The following is a 10337-nucleotide window of genomic DNA, read 5'->3' on the forward strand; positions in this document are numbered from 1 at the left end:
TGGGAGCTGCACCTCACCCAGAAAGCTGGGGCAGGGCCCAGAGCACGGGGAGCACAGGGTCATGCCTGTGTCACTCACTGAGCTGTGTCCTCACAGCAGGCCAGGTGCTTGTCTTACATGCAGCTGATGTCCCCACGGGTGGCTCACATGAGTCGGGAGGAGAGAAAGAAGATCATTGTCTCTCGATCTGCCTCTGCCACCTAGGACCCAGGGCAGAAAGGAATTTCAGGAGTAAACAAGCAGTGAAGTAAAGCAGATTTTATTTGGAGGGTTTTTGAAAGTGTGGAGGGGAAGAAAATGAGAGAGAGAGAGAGAGAGAGAGAGAGAGAGAGAGAGAGAGAGAGAGAGAGACTCAAGAGAGAACACAGACTTCTCCAAGGACAGAAAGATCCCCTAAACACATCCCACATCCCAGCATTAGACGTGAAAGCATGAAAGTAAACACCTCCTCAAGAGGGGAGATGCGGCGGCCGACACGTATGTTCGACCACGTAGGCAAAAGCAGTACATGGGCTCGGGCAGCATGCCCTTCCTTTCTTCAAGGTGGCTTTTATAGGTTCTTGATCCGGAAGTTCTGGCGTTTTTTCAGGGCCGGATCACATTTTAATCAAATTAAGGGAGAGGTCTGAGGGTTTGAGGAACTTCATGGGGAAGGGTCCAACCTACTCAGGGCCCACTGCTGAAGGTCTTAACAGACCTCTGTTTTCCATATCCACAGGGTGGATCAGCCTTAGAATTTTCCTCCCAAGAAGGGAGGAAACAAGTTTTGTTGACCTAAGTTTTGTTGCCGAGGCCCTTTCCCTGTCTACCTGCCTACCTGCCTACATCACAGTGACCCAGGTTCGATTCCCCGCATCCCATATGGTCCCCTCAGGGGTGACCCCTGAGCGAAGAGCCAGGAGTAAGCCCTGAGCATGGCTGGGTGTGGCCCAAATGCAGAACAAAGTGCAGGTCTAGTTCTCCGAAGTCTGTAAGTCACAGCAAATCCAAGTGGCTGCTTCTGTAAACTTCAGGTGTCTATCCCTGATCCGAACCTGAAAACGGAGCTCTTTCCTTTAGAGATGCCTCCAGCCTGCCGGGTGGGAGTTTGTAAACCCACACACCTGACTTACAGGCCCATGGTGGACCCGGGCTAGTGTCTGAGGTGATAATTACAATAGTTCAGGGACCTGCTGTCCTTATCGTACACACAAGATGCCGGGGGATAATAGTAGCTCTCCCTTGCCTGTGCGGGGCACATACTAATTGATTCTTGCCTGGTAACAGAGAAAGCAAAGAATGCAAGAGCTAATAAAGAATAAATGAAAAGCTGGATGGACAATGAAGGAAAGGACAGGGAAAATTAAAAGTCTAGGGCCCAGAGAGAGAACGGGGCAAGACACAGCCTTGCACGCGGCTGGTCGAGTTCCATCCCAGGCACCTCAGAGCTGCCCTGCGTCCCGCCGGGAGTGACCCCTGAGCACAGAGCCAGGACTAAGCTCTGAATGCTGCTGGGTGTGGCCATGTAATTTTTTTAATGAAAAATTTAAAGTTTAAAAATAAAAAGTTAAGCAAGGAGGGGCTGGAGCGATAGCACAAGTGGGTAGGGCGTTTGCCTTGCACGTGGCCGACCCGGGTTCTATTCCCAGCATCCCATATGGTCCCCGGCATGGCCAGGAGTAATTCCTGAGGGCAGAGCCAGGAGTCACTGTGCATTGACAGGTGTGACCCAAAAAGGGAAAAAAAGAAAGTTAAGCAAGAAGCTGAGCTCGGGTCAGTCACTGAGGACCGTTCAGGGGTCAGACACATGCAGCACAAGCATCACACGTGCACCCCAGCCTTGTGGGGTGCAGCCCTGAGTTTCCCAGCACCACTGGACATCCAACACTTGCTGGCCCAAGCAGCCCCAGGACTGGGGCCCTTGCAGTGAAGCCTCAATAACCTGGAGTGGCCCCAGGGCTCCTGAGCACCTCTTGGGAACCCCAGAATAATCAGGGGCTAGGGAAAGAACTCGGGGGGGGGGGGGGCGGGGGGAGTAGGGAATGTGCTTCGACTGGGAAGGCCACATGGGGGCCCCGGCACCACATGGTTCGTGGAGCATCCGGGAGCAAGCCCCAAGCACAGGACACCCAGGGTAGCACTGCTGGGAGTGGCCACAAAACACAACCAAAAAGTGAAGCCAAAGGCCAAGGGGCCTGGGCTAGGTCCTTCCCTAGAGCCTCCAGAGAGGGTCCAGCCGGCTGCCACCTCGGCGAAGGACTCAGAGTCTTTGGAATGTTGAGGAATAAAGTCTCACTGGCGGTTGTTATTGCTGTTACCGTGGGTCCAGAGGTCACACATGCGGTTCCGAGGGTCACATTTGGCAATTGTGGCAACCCCATGGAACCCAGCTGGGGACTCACCCATGTTAGGATACCCCCAAGCCACATCGCCAGATCCCAAGTTTTACTCCTTTTATGTGTATGAGACATTTCACGTATTGGTCCTGGGGGGAATTTGCTGCATCGTCCGTGCTGTTTTACAACTGGCCGTTACTTTTGCAGCTTCATCAACAGTAACTGGTTCATTTTCATGACACTGCTGAGCAATCAGTGGTTTCTGCAGAGGCTCCAGGGAAAGGCCTTTTGGGAAATGGGCAAGCTCCTTCTGTATGTCTCCAAAAGCTTTATTCATTCTGTTCACCTCTCCATCGTTCACGATATTTATCTTGTTGAGATGAGTGGGGACTGGTTTTTGCTCTGTTTTCCACTTCAGAGTGTTTTGGGTGGCTATGTGGAGCACATTCCTGGGCTTCTGCCCTCTTGTTTTGCTTTTGGCCATTGTCAGCTGGATCTCTGGCCCCTCACACCGCAGCTCATGCTTCAGGTGATGCCATCATACGCACGGCACTGTTTTGCTCCTTTTTCTGACCTAAAAATATAATTAAATTAAAAACAATCTCTAGTGCTACAGAGATAGTACAAGTGGGTGAAGGCACTTGCCTTGCACGCAAGTGATCTAGGTTCGATCTCAGATACCAGTCTTGCCCTCCGAGTCCCACCAAGAATGATCCCTGAGCACTTCTGAGTGTGGCCCTTAAAAGAAAAATTGGGATCGGGCCGGCAGCCTGGAGACATAGTACAGTGGTCGAAAGACCTTGGATGTGACAACCAGAGTTCAATCCCCAGCATTCCGTATGGTCACCTGAGACCTCCAAGGGTGATCCCTGAGTGCAGAGCCAGGAGTAAGCATCACTGGGTATGATCAAAAAACACGACAAGAAAATTTAAATCTTTTTAAATCTGTGACTGCGGAGGGCCCGCAAACCACTCTCCGACCCGCGGAGGTGGCCCTAGGATCCGTAGGTGCAGGGAAGGACCGACCGAATGAACACAAGACACAAGAGACAGAGTACAGTTTAGAAACAGAGAGAAAAAGGGACAGGCTTTATTGAGGGATACAGGCTGTTTATATAGGGTCCGGGCAGCTCAGTCAGGAGCAGAAGCAGTATAACCATATATGGTAAGGTCAGCAACAAGAGCTTTACCTAACATTCAAGGTAGACATTTGTACATCAAAGGGTCTTGTGGCAGTAGGTGCATCCTGAGCTTTACATTTGTATATCAAAGGGTCTTAGGGAGTAGATGCACCCTGGAGGTTACTATAGATAAGGCCAGATAAGCTGTCAGCCTGATGTGTGGCTATATATCAGGTATCCGCTGAGATCAGGAAGTCCTGGGAGACTGTCACCAATGTCTGTCCCAAGCAGTTCCTAGCATGGGAACCACGGCCAGGGTCTATGAGAGGGCTCTTGGCTTCCCACGTGTGACCAGATTTTGGGGCTTTGAGGCTTTTAATTTGTTTTTTTGTTTGGGGAGTGTTTTTTTTTTCTGTTGTTTTTATACATACTTTGGTTTTTATTTTTGGTTTTGGGGGACACATCCAGGAGTAAGTACTCAATTCTTATTCCTGGTTCTGCATTCAAGGATCTATCCTTGGTGGTGGAGGTGGGGGGGGGGTTCAGGGGCTCGCATATGGTACCCAGGATCCAACCTGGGTCATCTGCACAGAAGACACCTGCCCTGTCCCCTGTACCATGGCATCCCATATGGCCCCTCGAGCACTGCCAGAAGAAATTCCTGAGTGCAGAGCCAGGAGTAAGGAGCATCCCTGGTTGTGCCAAAGGAGGAAAGAAAGAAAGAAAGAAAGAAAGAAAGAAAGAAAGAAAGAAAGAAAGAAAGAAAGAGAGAAAGAAAGAAAGAGAGGGAAGAAGGGAGGGAAAGAAAGAAAGAAAGAAAGAAAGAAAGAAAGAAAGAAAGAAAGAAAGAAAGAAAGAAGAAAGAAGACAATGGTTCTTAATCCACTACTTCAAAAGACATTCTGGCAACGTAAAACTTTCTCAGAAGTGAGTTAACACTGATTTGGGCTACATTCTTTTGCCCATTTTCCCTTGTAACTAATGATGATCACTCACATGATGGCATAAGAGATTTTGCTACCAAGAACGTTTTTCTTTCCTCAGATAAATTTGCATTGAGTTCCAAGCAACAGAATTAATTAGCTTGGGAAGTAGTTTTAACTCCACAAATCCACAACCTATCTGGGTATGCAAATTTCCAAAGAGCTCAAAAGCCGTATATATTTTCCACATTCAAATTTTTCAGAAGAAAAAATAACAATAGTGTTGAGACTGTTAGAAATAATAATAGCGGCAGGTATTATTCACTGATAAGTGCTATTGAGAATTTTATCTACATTTTAGTTTTAGTTTCCTTGGTTTGAATAGTTAACAAATTACTTGATGGAATAGAACTCCAAATACAGAGAGTCATTCTCTCTCTCTCTCTCTCTCTCTCTCTTCTCTCTCTCTCTCTCTCTCTCTCTTTTGTCACACCCAGCAATGCTCAGGGGTTTCTCCTGACTCTACATTCAGTAATTACTCCTAGCAATGCTCAGGAGACCATATGGGGTGCGGGGGACCGACCCCAGGTCCGCCGCCTGAAAGGCAGGCGTCCTCCCACTGTACTCTCTCTCCAGCCTACAAAGTTGTTTTCTTTTCATTGCTTTCCCTGCCTATCTCCCCAGATATCAGTTCTCTGTTGTCTTTCCAGGTTAACAAAACAAAGCTGGGCATCCTTTCAAGGGTAAGAAAGTGAGCAAGTGGTAGAATACTGTGATCAAGCATCTGCATCTCCCCATCCATCAGTATCCTATAAAGCTCACACATCGCGATACGCACCACGTGGGTCCCTGGGCCACGCGGGCTCATCCCCAGGGCCTCAGCACCACCCAGGCTACCTGGTGCCTCACTGCATATGGATTATGTAATAGGTTTTGAATTAGAATATATTTATGTAGATTTTATAAGACATTATGCAATTTACCAAAAAGCTTTCTCGCATAAGCTGCAGTTCCCTACTGGTACTTGTCCACATATCTCTTTGAAGGATCCTCCTAAGCAGTGCCCAGAAGGGCTGCCTGGGTTCCAACCCCGCAGTTCAGGTCCTGCAGTGCTGCAGATCCCCCCAGACCACCCTGCCGTGCTGGGGGCACCAGGCCTGTACCAGGCACACATCAGGTTAGTTTGTTTTTTAAAGCAATTTAGTCAGTTCTATATGTTAACATCTTTCTGTTTTTTTGTTTTGTTTTGGGGCCACATCTGGTGATGCTTTACTCATGGGTCTGCACTCAGGGATCACTCGTGGCAGGCTCAGGGGACCGTTTAAGGTCCTTGGGATTAAGACAGGCTCCCTACCTACTGACCTATTGCCCAGGCCGTAGCCTTTCATTCCTCATGACTATTTGGTTTTATATTATTATAAGTTCTAATTGGCTTGTTGTTCTTGTTGTTCAGCTCCCCCCCCCCACTCCCCTGTTTGGGAACTTTGGGGGTGTCCTTGGAAGTACTCAGGGGCTATCCCTGGCTTTGTTCTTAGAGTGAGCGACCCCTGTGGCTCAGGAGACCTATGCAGGGGAATCAAGGGGAGACCCCCTGTTCTCTGTCTCCAGCCCTTAGAAAGTGTTATTTGTTGTTTGGGGGTCACACCCACACTGCTCAAGGCTTTCTCCTGTTTTTGTGCTCAGGCGTCACCCTTGGGGGCCCCGGGAACTGAACTTGTGGTGAGGTGCCTGGCAAGGATCGAGCCCAGGTCTGCCACAGGCAAGGCAAGAACTTTACCTGCAGGACTATATATATATATATCCAGTACCCACAACTATGTTAGAGGGGCACACCCAGAAATGCTCAGAGACAGCCAGAACTACCCCTAGGCAAATTCCCAATTTTTTACAATAGAAGCTTGAACACGATGGAATTTTCTTCACAGATACTGTAAAATCTTATCACGCCGAAGGTTGTGTGTTCACGGGCTCACTGGATGGCACTGTCTCACCGCCTGCGTTCGGTGCTCTTGAGCCGCTGTGTGTGGCCTGGATCGGAACGGCTGTTGGCCAAGGGCAGACAGAAGAAGAAACGAGGGCCAGGCTGGTCTATATCAATAGTAGTTTATTCCAATCCTCTTCACTCCTGTCTTTCTCTGCCTCCTTCTCTCCTGGGCCCCAGTCTTGGAAGCTCTCTCCTTCTGGCTCTGACTCTGGATCTCTGGAGCCCGAGCTCTCTCACTTCTGACCCCTTTTCCGAGCTTACGTCTTAGTTTACATAGCAGTCACATAAGGCAGTGACATAAAGGTGGGTTGAATACTGACGAATCAACAAAGAGAGGTAAGACCACTCCTCCAGGAGATTAACTCAAGGATGAAATCTCATCGACAGAGATTACTTCAGATTACTAGGAGATCCACCCAAGGGTGGGATCCCAACAAGGGTGTGTTCTTCCCTCAGTTAGTAATCTACTTAAATAGTTGTAATAAATCTACTTCTAATATTTCTAGCAATGTCATTCTGTATGAGCACAGTAAGAGATATAAACTTAGTTTGGTTCTTCCTGAGAACATCTCACTACACATTCCACAGTCCTCAGGCCAGGTTAATCTTCCTAGCTCCAGCAGGGTCCTAGTCTCGTCGTTACTTACTTGTGGATCATGACAGCATTTGTCCATGATCATGCCCTCAACTTATAGTTGAGTATCGTGGCTCTTTGGCCTGGCCCATTTCAATGCCAGGGTAGCTCACTGCTTGCCCTGGGTCCATTAAGTCCCTCTTTGGGACCCTGCTTTTGGGGTGCTAGGAACTAAGGGCAACTGAGTGAAGAAATCAGATGCCCAGGACAAAATATTATTCGGAGTCAATCAATTCCCAAGTTACAAAGCATAATATTAACTGTCTTCCTGTGTCCACACAGAAAGGACATTGCTTACAATACAAGTTCAGTGTCCTTAGATGGGTGTGACCTGACAAACCTAAGCTACCTGAGGAAGGACAAAAGAGTGTTATCCTACAAGATACCTTCCACTGTCCCGAATGCAGAGCACTGTATAACAATCCGTGGTTAAGGACAGGAACCATGGCAAACTCCTGCTATCAGCAGGTCGAAAGATGATGGGGGGGCTGGAGTGGTGCTACAGTGGGTAGAGAACCACTTGCAATGTAGGTAAGATCCCAGGCATCCCATATCCCCAAGTCCTGCCAGGAGTGATCCCAGAGCAAAGTTCTTCCTCCCCCACCCTCCTTCCGCCTTGGAGGCTGTGCCCTCCACCCTCTGTCTTGATCTCTGCTCACCAGCCAAAGGCCACTGCAATCTCCCATGTCCTGGGCTTCGATCACCAAAAGGTTTTCCATATGCATAATTTTATTCTCCCATATTGAATATGATTTACAGAATACTCCAAGACATACTAAAAATATTAGACCATGGGGCTAGACCAATAGCACAGCAGGTAGAGTGCTCACCATCCACACGGTTAACTCAGGGCACCACATAGGGTCCCCGGAGCCCACCAGGAGGAATCCCTGAGTACTGAGGACGGAGGAAGCCCTAAGCACTGCTGGGTGTGGCTCCCCAACAAGACAAACAAAATTCATGGGCCCAAGAGAGCAGATAGGCAGTCGGGCACTTGCCTTGCATGCTATTCATCTGGCAACGACACGTGGTCCCTAAGCTCCACTGGGTATGATCCCTGAGCACAGAACCAGAATGGTCCATGAACACAGACCCAGGAGTGGTTCCTGAGCACAGAACCAGGAGTGTTCCCTGAGCACAGACCCAGGAGTGGTCCCTGAGCACAGAACCAGGAGTGTTTGCTGAACACAGAAATAGGAGTGTTCTCTGAACACAGAACCAGGAGAGGTTCCTGAGCACAGAGCTCGGAATGAGCCCCGAGTCCTGAGCTAGGGCTCAGTTCGACTGTTGACATAGTCTGGACCCCCTCAGCACTGCTGTGGCCCTTCAGGTCCCCCACCCCCTACCCCAGCTAAGAGCTCTGAGGTCTGTCTCCCACCATCCCCACCAAGCATGCTAAGGTGGGTCCTGGGCTTCCACTCACGCTGCCCTGAGCTCCTCTAGGAGAACTAGAAACTGCAATTGCCTCTTCCATGCACCCACCTCTCAGCCTGCCTTCCATAGACTCCTACGGAGTCCAAGTGACTGCGGCGGGCAGGGGTGTCACAGGCTCGGCGAGGCCCCTCCCTCATCCATCACTGTGATGGGCCTGTCACCCTCCACTCAGGTCCCGACGCAGCGATTGGGAAACTCGGCAGGTGCCCGGGAGCAGCCACCACTTGTTCCTCCCATGGATATTTCCATTCGCTTCACGTGTCACCAGGGGTGGGGTGCATGGTTTCATAACCCCGAGACACTGACCCAGTCCTGGATGGAGAAGCCAACACCCACCTGGCGGCGCCCACTCCCTCCTGAGTGACAGGAGGGCGAGAACCCAGGGGCAGACTGAGCCTGTCTCTGCCACTCCCCTGGGGGCTGTCAGGAGCCCACAGATTCTTTTTACCTTTTCTTTTTCTTTTTGTTTTCCACTGGGGGCCCACACGCAGCCCTGCTCAGGGGTTACTCCTGGCTCTGCACTCAGGAATCACTCCTGGCGGTGCTCAGGGAACCATTTAAGATGCCAGACCCCATCAATACCTTGACAGGCACATTACACAGTTGAGTGTGTTGTGGGTCCGTGCTTCGGGTGTGGGGCTGTACCTCACTCCCACGTCACCAGTGTAACCAAAGTCCGGGTCCCTGTTCCCCCATTACTTCCTGTTCTTATCTTCTTCCTTCTCTCCCACCCTTGACTTCTTTCCTTCTCTGCCCTTCTCCTCCCTAAGCTCTGGGGCCAACTACCTTACATTCGAGAGAACGTGTTCTTAAGAGTTATGGGAAACACCTCCAGGGGGTCCAGAAATAACCTTTGTCGAGGGCTTTGTTGAGACCAGAGTTGCCCACTGGGAGACTAAGAGAGGGAAGAGTCATAGACCAAATAGATAGAACAGCAGGTAGGTTCAATCCCTGGCAGCTCAGATGGTCCCCCTGAGCCTTGCCAGGAGTTATTCCTGAGCACATCTGGGTGTGACCCCAAAGTTCTAAATAAATAATTACATTTAAGAAGAAAATGTGATTATTTAAATTAGCACAATGGGTAGGGCATTTGCCTTGCATGCAGCCGACCTGGGTTCGATTCCTCCGCCCCTCTCAGAGAGCCTGGCAAGCTACCAAGAGTATCTTGCCTGCACGGCAAAGCCTGGCAAGCTACCCGTGACGTATTCGATATGCCAAACACAGTAACAACAAGTCTCACCGTTTGTTGTGAGACGTTACTGGTGCCCACTCGAGCGAATCGATGAACAATGGGAGAACAGTGCCACAGTGCAGTGCCACGTTTAAATAATAGCCAATACAAATACACCCATTTGTACTCATTTCAAACCACAGAGAACCTTCTAACACAAAGTTGGAACACGGTCCCATCCTCCCAGTCACGGCCACATCTGGCTGTGAGTCTCAGCCACTCTGGGTCTGCATAAAAGGATCCAGGTATGAAGAACCATGTTTATCCTGAGCTTTGGTAGCTTTTACTCTTACAAACTTTTAACACTTAGTGTGTTTTTCACCTGGAATTTTTTTATTCCTATATGCACAAAGACATGTATATATGTATGTACACAGAAACATAACACTTTCATATCCCCACTTTTATATAATGTGAAAGATTATCCATATCCATGATTCTGTGCCTTAATTTTACAACCCTAGTAAAATCGCTGCATCCATGTCTCTGTTATTAATGATTACAGCTGCATATCTCTTTCAATCATTCGAATGTGCCCGCACTTATTACCGAGAATCTGACTGAAGCGCATAATTTTATTTGTTTTGGAGATACATCTGGCAGTGCTCAAGGGTTACCCCTCATGAGATGCAAATCAGAACAACAATGATATCATCTCACTCCACAGAAACCGGCACACATCAAAAAGGACAAGA

General features: G+C 49.2%; 1 protein-coding gene across 1 annotated transcript; it reads right to left on the bottom strand.

The window, feature by feature from the left end:
• Positions 1-2451: 2451 nt before the first annotated feature.
• Positions 2452-2799, bottom strand: LOC130021641 (ribosomal biogenesis factor-like). Its single transcript, XM_056112408.1, has one exon. It carries the CDS (start codon positions 2797-2799, stop codon positions 2452-2454), a length of 348 nt encoding a protein of 115 aa, XP_055968383.1.
• Between the last annotated feature and the right edge of the window lie 7538 nt (positions 2800-10337).

Source organism: Sorex fumeus, unplaced genomic scaffold (genome assembly GCF_029834395.1).
Source record: "Sorex fumeus unplaced genomic scaffold, SorFum_2.1 ptg000018l, whole genome shotgun sequence".
NCBI lineage: Eukaryota > Metazoa > Chordata > Mammalia > Eulipotyphla > Soricidae > Sorex > Sorex fumeus.

Excerpts from the sequence above, each read along its gene's own strand:
- LOC130021641 (XM_056112408.1), bottom strand. The coding sequence starts at position 2,799 with ATGGCCAAAAGCAAAACAAGAGGGCAGAAGCCCAGGAATGTGCTCCAC.